The sequence below is a fragment of the Lonchura striata genome, chromosome 15 (genome assembly GCF_046129695.1).
Source record: "Lonchura striata isolate bLonStr1 chromosome 15, bLonStr1.mat, whole genome shotgun sequence".
Taxonomy (NCBI): domain Eukaryota; kingdom Metazoa; phylum Chordata; class Aves; order Passeriformes; family Estrildidae; genus Lonchura; species Lonchura striata.
Window position 1 is genome coordinate 15,523,156 of NC_134617.1, and position 17,486 is coordinate 15,540,641.

At 58.1% G+C, this 17,486-nt stretch overlaps 2 protein-coding genes across 2 annotated transcripts in view; both read left to right on the forward strand.

Annotated features, from left to right (window-relative positions):
* The first annotated feature begins 1,285 nt into the window (after positions 1-1,285).
* SLC4A9 (solute carrier family 4 member 9) lies at positions 1,286-13,035 on the forward strand. Its single transcript, XM_077786762.1, has 21 exons — positions 1,286-1,554; positions 3,056-3,216; positions 3,431-3,580; positions 3,694-3,755; positions 3,854-4,011; positions 5,601-5,685; positions 5,967-6,121; positions 6,671-6,787; positions 6,956-7,130; positions 7,367-7,500; positions 7,615-7,886; positions 8,570-8,625; positions 8,722-8,904; positions 9,044-9,157; positions 9,737-9,898; positions 10,052-10,230; positions 10,374-10,446; positions 11,319-11,387; positions 12,225-12,398; positions 12,733-12,879; positions 12,985-13,035. The coding sequence occupies exons 1-21, from the start codon at positions 1,286-1,288 to the stop codon at positions 13,033-13,035; spliced, it is 2,946 nt and encodes a 981-aa protein (XP_077642888.1).
* Positions 13,036-13,690: 655 nt separating this feature from the next.
* Positions 13,691-17,486, forward strand: part of ANKHD1 (ankyrin repeat and KH domain containing 1) — a 77,359-nt gene continuing 73,563 nt past the window's right edge. The window contains exon 1 of the mRNA XM_077786742.1: positions 13,691-14,054. Within this exon, the coding sequence (XP_077642868.1) occupies positions 13,776-14,054 (279 nt within the window). The 5' untranslated portion in view covers positions 13,691-13,775. The remainder of the gene's footprint in view (positions 14,055-17,486) is intronic.

Genomic DNA, 17,486 nt, shown 5'->3' on the forward strand with positions numbered 1-17,486 from the left:
TGCTGCCTCTTCCCCTCTGCCTCCCACAGCCTCCCATGACCCCTTTCCACTTCCTGCAGCCCCTCACAGCCTCCCTGCCCGTGTCTGCTGCCAGTCATGCCCCACCTCATGCTGCTGAGGCAGCCCCCACAGGTGGGGGAAATGAACCCCAGGAAGATTTGGGTGCCTCAGGGCATCCCTGATGCTCCCTATTGATGGGTCCTTCTGCCAAGGATCTCCCCACGGTAAGGGCACACGTCCACATACCATGGTACCTGCTGGTATCACAGAGCAAACAGCCTGGACACCCTGGGCCAGATCCTTGGCCTCAGTTCCTGCGAGGCAGGTACCAGAACCTCAGGAACCCACACTCCCAGCCGTCCTTCCCCAAAACGTGACTCTGCCGTGGTGGTGCCTGGCCCTGCTCCAGCTGCTCCTGGGGCTGGATCCTGTCGGGTCCAGCGGGCTCCAGCACAGCCGGCCCGTGCCGGAGCCGCGGGTGTTTGCGGTGTCCCCGCCGTGTTTGCAGTGCACACAGCCCCGCGGTTTGTCTGCGGGGAGCCGAGGGGCCAAGCGTGGTGGTGGTGGTGGTGGGCATGGCATGGGCACAGCGAGCACCGTGGCTGCTCTCTGCTGGCAGTGCTGTTCAAGCCCTGTCATGTCCCTGTCCCTGTCCCTGTCCCTGCAGAGTGCTGCTGTTGTGCCCACATCCTTCCCCCTCCATCCACTCACTGCCTGCAGAAGCCTTCTGAACACCATCACTGCCCCGGAGCCCTCCCAGTCCTTTCCGTCAGCCCTGCCACTGGCAGCCCCTTATTTCCCCACTGTGGATTTGCCCAGCAGTGCCACGTCCTTCCCCAGAGCATGTCCCCATATTCTCTTTTCCCAGAAGGAGCTGCCACGGGCTGTGTCACTCCTCCTGCCATGGGCACAGCATCCTTGCACAGGCACAGATACTGCCACCAGCTCTCCAGGGTTGGCCCTGCCACCCCCTCACCAGCACCTTGCAGGCTGCAGACAGGGCTGGGAACACACGAAGTTCCCTGTCCACCCAGGTCACTTGCAGGAGGCAGGTGGGTTCCCTGGTCCCTGGCCCAGGTGGGCAGCTGGACATGGCAGGACACAACCATACTGGGACCTGTGGGGCTGACCCTGCTGTTTTGGGATGCTTGTTTTGGGCTTGGCTCTGGTGTATTGGTTTGTGGCCAGTTTAAACCTGTTCACAGCTCTTATAAGGTGTGGGATGAGTGGGATCCTGTGAGTGCTGGAGGGGAGCCCACGCCTGTAGCTGCCGGTGCCGGTGGCCATGCGAGTCCACATGCCTGGGACAGGTGACACAGCTCTCCGGGCAGCAGACAGCTGCTCACAGCCCCGACTAGAGAGCAGCAATCCTGGAGCTCCCTCCCAAACTTTCGGCTGCAGCATCTTCCCCTCCAGCATGGCCACAGCGGCTCGGAGAGCTGGTGCCACCCTGCAGTGGGAGGAGAGGGGGGATGTCACCTGCCCGCTGCTCTTCATCCAGCTCAACCAGCTCCTCAGCACCCCGGCGGGGCTGGAGTGGAGGGAGATGGCCAGGTAGGGATACCTGCGAGAGCCAGGCTGGCTGGGCCACGCTTTGGGAAGCCAGGGCATTTCCCGAGGCTGGCTGTTCCCCAGCCTCAGCCCCAAGACAGGGCTCTGCCCCACCAGTGCCCAGCTGGGCTGACTTCATTTCATGGGAGAGGGCAAGATGTCAGGCAGGCACAGCGCCCTTCCTCCTGCTCCTCTCTGGTGCCTCTCCGAGGCTCCAGCGGCTGCGCTGGGGCTGGGTTATCCCCGAGCCCCCTGGCACCCATCCGGCAGGGGCAGGGGACGTGGGCCACAGCAGTCTGGGGACAGCAGTGGGTGTTCACCCGGGGTCGGAGTGTCTGTGGGATCCCTCCCCACCACCAGCCCCTTGTGCCCGCACGGCTGCCCCTCGCAGGAGCCCGCAGCGCCGGGCACGCTCTGCCCGTGCAGCACGACCAGCGCCCACCCACCGCGACAAAGGGAAGCTCTGTCTGTGCCCGGCATTAAAATATTTGGCATGGCCCGAGCGTGAAAACAGCTCAAGACACTTCTGTTCTGACTCCAAGCAAGCGTTGCTAATGGCAGGGCCACCCCCAGCCCCAGCGCAGCTGGGGAAATGGATGGGCTGGGAGCAGCCCTGCAGAAAATGACTGGGGGTGCTGCTGGGTGACAGAGGGGACATCAGCCAGCGCTGTGCTCTGGCAGACCAGAAAGGCGAGTGTGTCCTGGGCTGTATCACGGGCCACACGGTGAGGAGGGACTTCTCCCTCTGTTCTGCTTTGTGTGGGACTGCCCTGGGGCACCACATCCAGCTCCTGTTGAAGCACATCCAAAGGAAACCATGGAAATGATTCAAAGGCTGGAACAGCTCTGTTGGGACAGCTCTGCTATGGAGACAGGATGAGGGAGGTGGGGTGTTGTTTAGCCTGGAGAAGACAAGGCTCAGGGCCTAAGAGCCTCTTCCAGTGCCTAAAGGGGCTGCAAGAGAGCTGGAGAGGTACTTGAGACAAGGGACTGGAGTGACAGGACAAGCAGGAATGGCTTCCCACTGCCAGAGATCAGTGTCAGATGGGATATTGGGAAGAAATTCTTCCTTGTGAGGGTGGCAAGGCACAGATTGACCAGAGAAACTGTGGCTGCCCCATCCCTGTGAGTGTCCAAGGCCAGGCTGGAAGGGGCTTGAAGCAAACTGGGATAGTGGAAGGCACCCCACCCATGGTGGAAGGCTTGGAATAAGGTGAGTTTTAAGGTCCCTTCAAACCTGAACCATTCTTTCCCCTCATTTTGGTTGGAATTCCCCTGATCAGACCTTAGAGAGGTGTGGGTCTGCAGGAATGGGGACATGACCATTTTGTCTGCCCAGCTGCCCCTACACCATGAACCAAGTGCAGGCCCCTCTGAGCCACCCAAACCCCTCCCTGCCAGTGCCAGCCCCATGCTAAGCTCAAAGATGGACCCAGGCTCTAGCTCCCACTGCCTGGTACAGGGCCTCCTACCCTGCCACTGACCCCCACATCTCCCTGGGCAGGTGGATCAAGTTTGAGGAGAAGGTGGAGGATGGTGGGGAGCGCTGGAGCACACCCCATGTCCCAGCTCTGCCCCTGCACAGCCTGTTCCAGCTGAGGACATGCCTGCAGAAGGGGACAATGCTCCTGGATCTGGATGCCACCAGTTTCAAGGAAATAATCGGTACATGAGTAATGCAAAGGTCGTCTCCTGGGATGGGCTGGTCCCCAGAGAGGGACAGGCACCAGGAGGTGCCTATAGAACAGCACTGATGAATGCCAACTGGGTACCTGGGGGGGGGCTCTCTGCTACTCCAGCTAAGGGAGTTTTCCCCTGGGCAACTCCCCAATGGGCAGTGAACCAGGGGCCCTCAGAGTTGCCCCTGTCCCTGATACAGACAAAGCACTTTCTGAGCAGCCCGAGGAAGCAGAGCTGCAGCCTGCACTGAGGGAGCGCCTGGCAGCCCTTCTGCTCCTCCAGCCACAGCACCAGCCTACAAAATCCCTGCTGCAGCTCCTCGCCGAGCTTGGGCTCTCTCCCTGCCGAGGTAGGAAGCCTGGCTGTCCCACCAGGCATGGTCCCGCTGCCTCCAGCCCGGGGCAGCCCATGCTGGCCATTCGCCTGCACCTGGATTTTGCTGCTTCCTCTCTTTCTTTGCAGGGAAGGCCAAAGACAGGTCTGAACCCAGGACCCAGGTCTCCAAAACTCCTCTTAAGGAGCAGGTATGGCAGCATGGAGCTGGGCTGGGAGCAGCTACTGCACTCTGAATGCTCAGCCACGGCATCCTGAGTACCCAGCTGCTGCATCCCTTTCCTTTCAGCTGAGAAACAGATTTAAGAAGAAGGTCCCACCGGGGGCTGAAGCAGCCCACGTTGCTGTCGGGGAAGTTGAATTCCTGGAAAAGCCCTTCACTGCCTTCATTCGCCTCAGGCATGGGGTGTCCCTTGGCTCACTGGCTGAGGTTTCTCTTCCGAGCAGGTAACAGAGCATGGCTGATGTCCCTGTGCCCTCCCCCGTCCCTGTCTCCCCACTCCCCCCCACACCAGCCAAGGCTTTGCTTGTCCAGAGCAAAGGGAATGGCACCCAGTGCCACATACAGTCCCAGAATCCTGGCTCACTGCTTCCCTCCTGCTTTTCCCAGTTTCTTAGCAGCACAGCAGAATGGGCTGAGTGTGGAGTTGGGCAGGCTGGAAGGGACATCCCCTGGGTCATTCCCACTGGGCTCTGCATTCCCTGTCCCTAGCTGGTCCTGGATGCTCTCCACCTACTGCCGGGAGCTGGCCTGGCGGCGGGATGCAGGTTTTTAGGAGACTCTTGTCCTCCCGCTGTTCTGAGTGATGAGATGGGGTGGGGGGAGAGGAGGGGGGCAGGAGGTCCCCATGGTTTCTCCGTGGCTGAGGAATGCATCCCCTAAAGTGAGGGGAAACGGGCAGTGTGCCTTCAGCGAGGACTTCCTTAGGAAGTGCGCGGAGGAAGCAGGAGGGGATCAGGAGGGACATTGCCACCTCCTGGTCACTCTGCCCAGAGCAGCCGTCCCAAGGAGCCGGGAGCAGCAGGACAGACATCCACCCACCTCTGCTCTCTGCTCCGCAGGAGTTGGGTGGCGAGTCCCCGTGAATGCCCCAGGGTCTCGAGGGTTTCATGATAACCCCTTGCCCTGCATTTTCCTCCCCCAAACTGGGATGCAGACCTTGCCCCTAGCATCCCTTTGGCCAGGGTGCCATCCCCTCTGCTGGCCATGCCAGGCTGTCCCACAGGTGCAGCCACTGCCTCAGGGTTGTCTCTCATCCAGAGCCATCTCTAGGGTCTTAAGGTTTTCCCATCACCTTGGTGCAGATACCTGGCTGAAGGCAATCCCACGTGGCAGCTGTCACCTCTTGTCCCTTTGGAGCAGCTTCCAGAGGCCTCCAGCATCTGGGGGTTCTCTCAAGTCCCACTTACATGGCCAGAGGAGTTTCCCTACCCCCTCTCTGAGGGTTTGCTCAGGGTGCAGTCACTGGAACTGTTTGACTAGCTCAGGATTTCAGGAGTGTAACCATTCCTGCCAGCTTTGGAAAGCAGTGGAGGATTGTCCCTCTGGAGATTTTGCACCATCTTCTCAATTGTGGGATTTTTACCATATTTTATCAAGGGCTTTGAGCTCTCTTTCCAGTCTCCTCCCATGTCCCCAGAGTCCTGTCAAACCTGCTGCCTGTGCTGCTGGCAAGCTCTCCTTCCCTAACACACCAACATCCTGCCTGCGAGCAAAATTCCCAGGAAAATGATGCCAGACACCTCCAGCTGAGGATTTCTCTTCCTCTGTCCCAAAGACCTGTTCCCCCACACCTCCCAGTCTGTATTTCTGCAGACCCTGTGATCCAGCAGAGTTCTGGTGTCCCATGATCTCTGTGAGGTTGCCATGCAATGGCAGCAGACATGTTTTGTCTTCTGCCCCCAACCCAATTTTTAGGGTGGCAGAAGCCCCCCAGGCCTGCCCAGGCCCCATCCCCATATCTCCGTGGTCCCTCCCAGAGAGGCATCCCCTGGAGGGGAGAGGGCTGCTCTGGAGATCTGCTGTCTTGCCACAGGTTCCTCTTCATCCTGCTGGGCCCTCCCAGAGTGAAAGCCTACCACGAGGTTGGCAGGGCCATGGCCACACTGCTGACAGATGAGGTGAGCCTGGCACAGCACCCAGGGATGGGATGGGCCTGGAATGGGGACACCAGGACTCCTCTCCTTTGCAGGCTGCAGTGGAGGACAGAGGATGGGGCAAGCTGGTGGCCTCCCTTGCCCAGGATAAAAAAGGAAAAGCTTGGGTGGGTTTGCAGGATGCAGGGCACCTGTTGTCCTGAAGTGGGTGGGTTTGTTTCCTGGTGATGGCTGCAGGCTGGGAGGAAGGTTCCAAGTGGATGAATGCAGAGAAATGGTGATTAAACCACAGCATCTCTCCACAGCTCTTCCAAAGAGTTGCCCGGCAGGCTGAGCACCGAGAGGACCTCGTGGCAGGGATAGAGGCGTTCCTGGATGAGCTGATTGTGCTTCCTCCTGGGAAATGGGACCCTAGTGCCCGAATTCCTCCGCCAAGCCATCTGCCATCTCCACGCAGAAGGTGGGCTGGAGGGAGGGCACCCCAACCCCTGCCAGCCCCTCTGCAGGGTCCTGCAGGGATATCTCTGTCTGTGACACTGGAACTTCCATCTCCATGGAGATGAAGCTGTCCAGGGGCCAGGGTGTCCTCCCAGCCAGGCCCCTCCACAGGTCCCTGCTTTGGTCCCCTCTGCTGTTAGTCCTGCTGTCCCACTTGGCAGTGGATGACAAGTCTCCTCCAAAGGGGAACACTGGGATGCAGCACTTACACGTGAAACTCAACCTCTGAGCAGGACACCCTAGGCTCTGCCCAGCTCCTCCACTAAAACCAGTCCTGCAAGGCCTGGCTCCAGAGCTTGCCAGAGGAAATCATGGCTGAGTTGGAAGAAACCTTAGAAGATCATCATCTGCCATGTCTCCTCTTCCTGATCTTTCTCCTCTCCATTATCAGGGGATGCACAAGCCCTGTTTGCACCTCTGTCCTCTCTCCATTCTCCCTTTCCTGTCCCAGTGTCCCCTGAATGCAGGTCCCAACCTGCAGCCTGTTGTCTCAGGGTCTGCTCTGCCACAGGGCCACTGTGGACCCACTGGACCAGCAGCCACATGGTAATGGGGACATGACAGCAGCTGGGGACAGAGCCAGCCCAGGGCACCCACGCTCTGGGGATGAGCTGGAGAGAACAGGCAGGTCAGTGTCTGGGAGGGCAGTGGGAGGTGCAGCAGGGTGCTGGATTTGGGACAGGTCACTGGTTTCTCATGGGGCCACCATGTCCAAGCCCCTCAGAGTTCCTGTATCCAGGGGAAGGGACAATCCTTGCTGTGGGGTCTGACCTGAGACCTCCCTCCCTCACCCCAGGCTTTTTGGGGGGCTGCTGCGAGACATCCAGAGGAAGGCACCGTGGTATGGCAGCGACTTCTCCGACGCCCTGCACCCTCAGTGCCTGTCAGCAGTGCTCTACATCTACCTGGTGACAGTCACCAATGCCATCACCTTCGGGGGCATGCTGGGGGACGCAACTGCCAACATGCAGGTCAGTGTGGCCGTGAGGCACCTGGTACCAACCCTACTCAGCCCAGTCCAGAGGGCCCCTGTGTGCCCACCTCCTACCAGCATCCCCAGAACTTCCTGAGCATTCCCTGAATTCTGCCTCCTTTCCCAGTGGTCCCCGCCACTGACCCTCTCTTCTTCCGTGCTGCTGGGGGGACAGGCCCACAACCCTCCTCCTTACCATGTGCCTGGCACCTGGACTCCTTCCCTGCATTTCAGGGTGTGCTGGAGAGTTTCCTGGGCACAGCTTTTGCTGGCTTCTTCTTCTGCCTCTTTTCGGGCCAACCCCTGACCATCCTGAGCAGCACCGGCCCCGTGCTTGTATTTGAGCGCCTCCTCTTCTCCTTCAGCCAGTGAGTCCAGTGCCAGGGACAGATCCTCAGCCCACTGTCCCTCGGCTGGAACTTGGGCCACCATCACTCCAGGCATGTGTCACTGGAGAGGCTTTGAGTCACCCTTTCCCCCAGGGATCACAGCCTGGACTACCTGGAGTTCCGCCTCTGGATTGGGCTCTGGGTGGGCTTTTTTGGCGTGGTGCTGGTGGCCACCGAGGCCAGTCACCTGGTGCGGTACTTCACCCGCTTCACCGAGGAAGGCTTCTGCGCACTCATCAGCCTGATATTCATCTACGACTCCCTGAAGAAGATGCTGAGCCTGGCAGATGCCTTCCCTATCAACTGGCAGTACCGGCTGGACAACGTCACCTCCTACAGCTGCACCTGCAACTTGTCCAGCCCCGGTGAGCCCAAGCAGCCGTGGGTGGGTGGGGAGCAGGAAGCTGTTGCCCCAGGATGCCACTGGGAACCTGTTTCCTGGCTGGATGGGGGAAGGCACTGGAGGAGAAGACTGTTTAATCTCATCCTCACCTGCCTGACCACATTGCAGTGTCCTCCTTTTCCCTCCATACAGTCTGTCCATCTATTCCTGCTTCCCAGAACTGCCCAGGAACCAGGCAGGGCAGTACAGGGCAGTACAAGGACAGCCTTGGCCTATCTCCTATGCCTCCAGGATGGGAGATGTCAGAGGCTGGAAACGGGCACATGGATGGGTTTGCTCTGCCATTTCTAGCCCAGTCTGTAAATCAGGGGCTGTTTTCTGGGGTTTGAAGACATGACCCTGGAAGTTATATCACTCACACTGACCCTGGAAATGGGACCTACGCCATGTGCAAAAAACATCAGTGCTGGCCAGCCTGGGATCAATGGTGCCTCTGAGCATCCAGTGCTTTAGCCAAGCCCTGGACAGGGACATCTGACCCTTGGTGCTCCCTGGGCATCAACCAGCACCAGGGTCTCAGAGGTCACATTGGGCCCATCCAGCACCCTGAGCCCTCAGGAAGAGCTTGATGATCCAGCCTGATGGCAGCATCATCCCAGTCATCCTGATGAAACCAGTATCAATCTGCTCCCTGTCACTTTGCAGCTCACAGCTCGGCAGGGAATGACACATCGCTGCCCTCACCCCTGACGACCTGGCAGGTACAGCCCCTGCTCCCAGGCAGGCAGGTGAGGCCCTAGGGTGAGCTCAAGGTGTCCATGTGTGACCCCTCCTCACCACCCACCTTGTCCCTGCAGCCTCCTGCCACCCCAGCAGGGCTGAGCAGGACCCAGTGCCTGGATCGAGGTGGACATCTCCTGGGGACCAGCTGTCAGTATGTGCCTGATGTCACCCTCATGTCCTTTCTGCTCTTCGGGGGCACCTTCCTCCTCTGCATCGCACTCAAGCGCTTCAGGAGCAGCCGCTACTTCCCTGTGGGGGTGAGCATTTTTCAGCCACCCCAGTGACATGGCCACCTGTCCCACTGGTGTGGGGATGGCTCTGGGTGCTATACCTCAAGGCTACTCCTGGAGCAGCCCCCACCCCTGCCAGCCTGGGCCAAGCCATCTCCATCTGCAGGTGCGGAAGCTGGTGAGCGACTTCGCTGTCATCCTGGCCATCCTCGCCTCCTGCGTTGTCGATGCTGTCCTGGGCCTGGAGACCCCCAAGCTCCTTGTCCCCAGCAAGCTGAAGGTGCCAGCAGGGTGGGCACAGCACTGTCAGGGTGTGGGTCTGTGCCCACCACAGTAGCCATCCCACTGTGCTGTCATTGTCCTTCTCATCACTGGCTCCAGCCTTACAAGGGTGCAGGCTGCACCCCAGCAAACAGGAAAGGGTTGAACACAGCTGACCCCAAGCACTGTAAATAACCTGGCTCAGACCTGGACTGTACAGATCACGCTGGAGCAAGAGCCAAAAGCTCAGCTCCGGGCTTGGGCTACTCACCCTGGGTGTGAAGTGGGGCCAGCAGCGCCCCAGAGCAGCCAGTGCTCACCACCACCTCCTTGGGCTCACCATCACCACTGCCCAATGCCACCTCTTCCACCTGCTGTCACAGGCACATGCCCAGCTCCTGGCTTGTGGTGTCCAAGAACACCACCCTGGTTGTCCTTGTGGGGGCTGGTGGGTCAGCAGCATGCCCAGGATGAGTGAGGATGCTCTTTCACCCCTGAGGTGGGGCATCCCTGGGCACCTGGGGCTGGTCCCATTACCTGACTGCACTGCACACCCCACAAGTGGGTGGCAGCTGCCAGACCCTTCTGCTCTCCACAGCCCACAAACCCAGCACGGGGCTGGATTATTTTCCCCTTTGGAGCCAACCCATGGTGGGTCTGCCTGCTGTCCGCGGTGCCTGCTGTCCTTGTCACCATCCTCATTTTCATGGACCAGCAGATCACAGCTGTCATTCTTAACCGCAGCGAGTACAAGCTGCAGGTGAGCAGGGGGACAGGGAAAAGGCAGCACCAGACAATGGGGGAGAATCCAGCTCCTGACTGGGCCCAGGGAAGCAGCCAGGAGAGAGCAGAACTCCAAACTGGCCAGGAAAGTGGGAAGATGCCCTCAGCCCTGCTGCCTTTTCCGCTGCAGAAAGGAGCAGGCTTCCACCTGGACCTCCTCTGTGTCTCCCTTCTGATGGTTGTCACCTCTGTCACTGGCCTCCCCTGGTATGTCTCAGCCACTGTTATCTCCCTGGCACACATGGAGAGCCTGAGGAAGGAGAGTGCAACCTCAGCCCCCGGCGAGCACCCCGAGTTCTTGGGCATCAGGTAAACAACAATCCTGAGCTGATCCCTTTCCCTGTGGCCATCAAAACTGCAAAGAGCAGAGATCCTGGGGTCAGGAGGACAGGTAGGGGGGTGGGCTCCCAAGGGGACCCAGGCACCTGTGACATCTGTGCTGCCACCCACAGGGAGCAGAGGCTGACAGGCCTGGCTGTCTTCATCCTGATGGGAGTCTCTGTCTTCATGGCCCCCGTGCTCAAGGTAGGAAGACTGGCTGGGGTGGCCTCTTTTCCTAGGCAGGGCTTGGCTGTACCCTGCAAGGCTGGAGGTTCCCCACCTTGACCCACCAAAGCAGCACAGGAAGCCTGTCTGGCAGGCAGGGAGCTGTGCCCTGTGTGGGTATGGACTGCACCAAGGGTTTGTGTCCAGTGCCACTGGAGGGCTGCCACACTGTGGCCCCATGTCACCTGCCCATCCTCCCCATGGTCCCTGTGCTCCCCAGACACACCCCAGCATTACCTCTCCATACTGATACATGGATGACCTGGCTGCTGCTGGCTTTCACCTGCTGCCACTGCCATGCTAGGAAAAAAACCCTCCAGTGGCCCTGGATTACCTGTGGGCAGACAGGAGGTCTCTTTTCCTCCACTTCTTTCCTCACCTCTGAGGCTGGTCTCTTATAGCCTTTGATATGGGGCCCTCCCAGCATCCTCACTCCCACCTGGATTTGATGGAAGAACTGTTAGATGGATCTGGAATTGGCTGGGTGGTCATGTCCAGAGATTTACAGTCAGTAGCCCAATGTCCAAATGGAAACAAGTAACAAGTGGTGTCTTCCAAGTGCCCCTACTGGACAAATACTATCAAAGACACAGCAGGATGGAGCACCTTTGCAGATGGCACTGAACTGAGGTGCAGTGACACACCTGGGGGATCAGCTGCCATCCAAAGGCACCATGGAGGACGTGGGCTCATGTGAACCTCAAGCAGTACAATAAGGCCAGGCTGGGCTGTTGGGAATAGAGGAGGCACATGCTGTGGACACACATGCAGGCTTTTACATGAGAGGGCACCAAGCAGGCACAGACCCCCAGGGACCAGCCCTGCTGATGCCCCACCCCACTGCCTTGCAGCACATCCCGATGCCGGTGCTCTATGGGGTGTTCCTGCACATGGGGGTGACGGCGCTGAACAGCATCCAGGTGAGGAGGGAGGGCTGCACGGGAGGGAGTGCTGGTGGGCAGGAGGGGCTTTACTCAGCAACTGCACAGCACAAGCTGGAGTTTAGCTCTCTGTGGTGTACAGCCTGGCATAGAGCTGTCTCCCACCAGGCCCAGGACAAGGAGCAGAGAGGCCCTTTCTAGGGCAAAGGAAAGGGAGAAGGAGGGCTCTGAGACACTGAGGAACAGGAGAGACTTGTGCACTGCTGGATCAGGTGGTGTGGGAGAAGTGGGACCAGTGGATAACACAGACTTGCTCTCAAAGCCACAGGGACTTCCTCACCTGGGAGCTGCAGGCAGAGCTGGGACATGAGAATCCTTTGTTTCTGGTCTTGATGCTCATGTGCCAGTTCTCTCCTTCTCCTGAGAAACCAATGGAGAGGAAAAAAAATCCTATTCCAGAATTCTCTACACCACTTTTTCCTCAAAATAGTACAGTTTCCTTGCAATTACCCTGCTCTAGATGACAGGCTGGGAAAATCCCACCCTCCCTCTGCTCGGGAAACCCAGAGCTGTGCTCTGGAGGAGGTTGCAGCAGTTTCCTGTGAAGCTCGGGGGATCAAGGGGTGTCATCTCTCAATTAATCCTTAAGGGCAGCTGGAGTCCTTTCTAGAAGTCTGCCTGGAAAGCGCTCCCCTGTCCTGCAGACAACCTCCCTAGCCCAGGCATCATCTGGGGGTCAGCACAGAGAACAGGAGGGCTGAAGTGCAGAAATCATGGTGAAACCCCATCCTGCCGGCCCTAACCTCAGCAGGAACGGGGGTGAGAGCTGCCCAGTAGCTGGACAGGTGTGACCCACCTGCCACCCTCTCACTGCAGCTCATGGACCGTGTGCGGCTGCTCCTGATGCCAGCCAAGCACCAGCCAGACCTTGCCTACCTGCGCCACGTGCCCCTGCGCTGGGTGCACCTCTTCACCATCATCCAGCTGCTCTGCCTGGCCCTGCTCTGGCTTCTCAAGTCCACCGTGGCCGCTATTATTTTCCCAGTGATGGTATGACACCCCTCGAATCGGCGGCACTGCTTTGGTGCCGGGCTGGGTGCTGCCCACCCCGGCCCCGAGCATCACCAGGGCCGGCACGATCCTTGGGGAGGGGACGTGAGCGGGTGGTGCATGGGGTGCTTTGCCACCAGCCTTCAGCGCTGGTCTGGGGCCGTGGGGCTGTCACCAGAGGCTGTGACACTGTTGGGCAAGTATGGTCCCCTAGGGCGGGAGGGGTGACAGGCCAGCACGCTGGCACCTCCGGGGGTGACAGAGGTATGTGACAAAGAGACGCTGCCGGTGCCCCGGCCCCAGCGGCGCTGACCCGTGCCCGGCCCGGCCGCAGCTGCTGGCGCTGGTGGCGATCCGGAAGGGGCTGGAGCGCATCTTCTCCCGGCACGACCTGGGCTGGCTGGACGGGCCCCTGCCCGGGCCGGGGGCGGCGGGGACACAGCGCCGGGAGCGGCCGGAGCGGGGGAGCAGAGCCGATGAGGTCGGTGCCGTCCCGGGAGCCTCGCTCAGCCGCAGCCGCCCCGGAGCCGAATCGCTGGCCCGGGGTGGGCGCGGGGCCGGCCCCGTAACCTCTGTTCCCCCACAGTGCGAGCCGATGCAGCGCCCGGGACCGCAGATCAACCTCTCCGTGAACTAGGGGCTGGCACCGGGGCCGGGGCCGGGCCGAGACCCCCGGGGCCCCGAACCCCGGGCCACGTGGCCGCGCGGTGACGTCACACTGGGCGTGGCCGCGGCAGCGGAGAGCCAGGGCGCCCAGCCTATGGCGGCCCGCCCCCGGGAGGGGCGGGGCCATGGGGGAGGCGTGCCCTTCTCTTTGATTGACATCTCCATAACCCAATCACCGCTCGGGACAGGCGGGCGTGTGACGGTGTCTCGCGCTGACGGAGTCCTTCAGAGGGTTCGAAGGGGAGGCGGGCCCAAGGCTTGCAGGAGCCAATCGGAGGGCGCCAGACGCCGTGCGTTGTGAGCGACGTACCTTTCGACCAATCAAAACCGTGATTCCTGGATGTGTTTTGATCGACAGCTCGCTCACCCCATCGGCGCCCGCAGCTCCGCCAAGGCACATGATTGATGTCCCGCGCAACCAATCATAGCACGGAAAGTTCAGGAAGCGAGGCCGGGCGAGCGGGGCGGAGCGGCGCGCTCTTACCGCCTCGGCGTGCGCTCTCAGGGCAGCATGCTGGGAGAGCGTGACGCACCTTTGAGTGGCGGGCGCCGCGACCAATAGCGCGCCTCCCTCGGCCGAGCGCGCCCAATAGGCGTGCGCGGAGCGGCGGGGGGGCGGCGCGGCGGCCGCGGCCGGGTAGGGTGTGAGAAGTTAGTGGCGCTGCCGCGGTGCCGTGAGGGGACGGAGACGGCCGGGCCCGGACCAGCGCGATGCTCACGGACGGCACCGCCGCCGCTGCCGCCGACGAGGAGATCGACTCGGTCGCGCCCCGCGCGCCGCCCGCCGCTGCCGAGCCGCCCGCCGCGGCCGGGCCCTCCCCGCTGGGCCTGCGGGCCGTGCGCCTCTTCGGGGAGGCCGGGCCCGGCGGGCCGGGAGGGCCCGGCGCGCCCGCGGCCGCTGAGGCCGCCCTCGACTTCAAGCTGGCGGCCGCCGTGCTGCGGAGCGGGGGCGGCGGCGGCTCCGGCAGCGACGAGGACGAGGTGTCCGAGGTGAGCGATCCCGGCCCGCCCTCCTTCCCCTCCGCCGCTTCCTGACAGGCCCGGCCGGGGCCCGCCCGCCCTCCCGCTCGCCGCGCCGGCCGCACCGCACCCGCTTGTCCCGGGCCTCCCGCCGCCATGGGCGGGTCCCGGCGGCCCCGCACGGCAGCGCGGCCCGCGGCCGGGGCGGAGGCAGCGAGCGCGGGGGTCTCGCCCCGCCGCGCCTCCCGGCGGCCCCGCGGAACGGCCGGGGGCGGCCGGGCCCTCTGCGCGCCGCGGAGCGGAGCGGGGTGAGGCTGTGTCCTGACCTCACGGAGCCGCTTCCAGCTGGCAGCAGGTTCGGAGCGGGAGGCGAGATCCTGCACCCGACGGAGAACAAAGTGAAGCCGGCAGCCCCACTATTGCTGCCCAGAGCTCGGGGTTCCCTGACACGGATAGATTTCTGTAGATATAGCTATACGCACACGCATTTATGCAATAGAAATATTTCTTACCCAACAAAATGGAAGAGGGTAGTCGAGGTGTCTTCCTTTGATCTTCCAAACCTACGGAAAGGTTTAAAGGGAGGGTGTGGAGGAGGATCGGGGGCCTTATCCCTACCCAAATGGAGCGTTGTTGGACCTGTAAACTGGCATTTAATGCTGCTTTATGTAGCCTAGGGAGAGAAGGTAAATGAGGGCTTTTATCTGTCATTGCCACACCAAAGGGTGAATCTTCTTTCCTTAGTAGTCTCTTAGCAAAAGATGGGATCCCAGCTGGATCACAGCCCTTAGAGAGTTTTAGTGGGAAGCAGGAGAAAGTGGCTACTTACTGCTTGCAGGCTTTTCACAGTTCCTTTGGGCTTCTGCAGGAGGAAGAAAATAGCCAAGGTGATACATACAATTTTTAATTTGGAGGCCGAGCTAGTGTACTTAGGATGTGTCCTTGTTCCTTCTGGAGAGATTAAAGGAGGGAAGCCTGCACTCATCCTCCTGTGGCTAAATTTTTTGCCTTGTATTGATGACCATCTTTTGTCCAGCCCTCCTGAAACCTGAGCCAGGTCTTATTTGAATAAAAAAAGTGATTAAACTGGTGCAGATCCATATTTGCATTTTGCTCATGACCACCTAAGCTACATTGGAAGAGGTGCTGGCAGCAGGACATTTAACTAAATTCAAAATCTAATGGTCAGGCAGATGAGCACTTGTATGTGAACATTCCTTGTGTGGTTGATGTCCTGGATATCCATGTTCAGTCCATATGGAATTAGTTGTTCCAGGACATACCTGTTTGGGGGAGCTGGAATACCTACCATAGATAGAGTAGGACACAGATAATCAATGAGTGTCTGCTCTCTAGGAGGTCTTTTATGTCACATTTTAAAGTATCTTTGAAGATCCAAAGCAGTAGCTGGAAAATGATGGGAAGTGGGCTATATCAGGGTGCTTGTGGCTCTTTACAAGGTGAGCAGAGTCCTACTTTGAAAGCTTATCCCTTTTGAACCCACCCCATTATTTAAGGGATGTAAAGATTGGATAGCTAGGATGTTTACTAAGCACTCTTTTGACTAATAGCAAGTATTAAGAAAGACAGCCTATTATAAATAATGTGTCTGGGAGGTTGCCATCGAGGTCAAAAAAATAAAGGTTCCCAAACAGCTCTTAAAGTTTAAAGATTTGTTTGAAAAACCTGGGGAAAAGTTCATTATTTAAAATAAAGAATAGAAGAAATTAATTGGAATTGAAATATTTGAAGATTTTCAGCACACACAGAGAGGAGGTGGGCTAATCTCAGAGCTGCAATTGCCTGGGGAGTTCTCCTGTCTTGTGTTTCTGGTTGTGGAGAATTACCTTGGAAGAATGTGCCTAGGCTGGGCTGCATGGCTGGGAGCACCAAGGGGGAAATTGTTTTTTTCTTCAGTTTTTTTTGGGTTTGTTTTTTTGGGGTTTTTTTTGAGAGCTAAGGAAGCACCTGTTGTTAGTGGTGGGTGTCTCTCTTTGTTTTATTTTCTTTTTTGAGCAAAGAAAAGGCAGTTAAGGTGCAGGGATGGAGCAGTGCAATTCTTGAACAGTGCTGCTTTGAGAAGCCAGTCAGTCACTGTTTGGACTGTGGTCTTGTGCCATGAGTCACTGATTTGGGAGTATACCAGTGGGTGGAATTAGTGAGAACTAAAAAGGGAGAATTAAAAATGAAACAAAAATAAAAAATATTAGTTTTTGCCATGTTGCCTTGATCTGTTCTCTTCTCTCTACTTTTGAATCCATAAAAATTATGGTACAATATTCTGTAGATTCTGTTCTGTGGCTGCAGTGGTATTTAGGTTTTATATCCATGTATTAGTCTGAGTTTAATATGCTAAAATAATTGGACTGGTCAAAATGGTAAATTGGTTAAAAAAGAAAATCATCAGGGAAGTGCAGGACAAGAAGTATAATTAAGCATTTATCTAGAGAATGAAAAGAGGAATATATTTTAACCTAACCTTTTTGAAAATAAATTGCATTTCTTAGCTCTCCAAGTACTTTACAGAGGAGAGTAGTGTTCCCATTTTACAGGTGAAGAGGGTGTGCCCCATTTATCCTGGCTCACAGAAATGGGGGAAAATCAAAGCTTTCTGGTTTCCTAGCTCAGTGACCAGGCTCTTGGTTGAGAAGCCAAGGACTAAAGTGGATCCTGTACAGATGAGTTGTATTAGGTCCACAAGGTAAAATTTGAATGCAGCTGTGAAGAATATTTTCTAGAATTACCAGTTAAAATTATCCCATGCAAATAGAAACAATTGCAAGCTGAAGCACGTCTTTGGGCATGGAGGGATGAGGCCGGGAGGTTTGTGCTACTCCTGTGTGAAGCTGCCTGCTGTGGATCTCCTGGGTGCTCAGAGAAACTTCACCGCTGGCTGCAGCCTGAGAAATGAGGTGGTTTTGACCTCAGTGCAAATAGTTGCTTAGTTGCCTTGTAAGCTTGATCAGGGTGTGAACACAGCCTGCAATTTGTTTAGAGTGAGATTTTTGGTGTGACTTTAAGTGTATTATTACCAGTCCTTGTGAATTTTGCTGGCACTTACAGTGGTGCCAAAGGCACAGGCATTAAACAGCCTCCTCCTCCACCCTGGCTGTGAGTGCTGTAGGTCAAGGTGAAGGTGTGCTGAGAGGGCACTGCATGTCCATGGGGTCTTTGATGGCCACAGACAGTGCAGGTCCTCATCAAAAACCCTCCCAGCAGCAAAGTGTGGCAGGCAGGAGTGGAGGCAGGTGATAAATGTGGCTGTGTTAGTGCTCGGGGACAGTTTGCTGAGCTGTTGTAAATCAAGGAGCAGAAGCTGGCGGTGCCGACAGAAGTACCAGGGGATCTGGGAGCTTGGTTCAGTAAGTGGCTTTTGGCAGTGAATGTACAAATGTAGCAAATCTGTCCTATTCTGTAATTCAGGGCTTTGGAGGCCTTCAGTGACAACTGGAGCTCACCCAG

Coding starts and splice junctions, on each gene's coding strand:
- SLC4A9 (XM_077786762.1), top strand. CDS start 1,286: ATGCGAGTCCACATGCCTGGGACAGGTGACACAGCTCTCCGGGCAGCA. Junction 3,756..3,853: donor AAACTCCTCTTAAGGAGCAG/GTATGGCAGCAT, acceptor CTTTCCTTTCAG/CTGAGAAACAGATTTAAGAA. Junction 10,447..11,318: donor TCATGGCCCCCGTGCTCAAG/GTAGGAAGACTG, acceptor ACTGCCTTGCAG/CACATCCCGATGCCGGTGCT.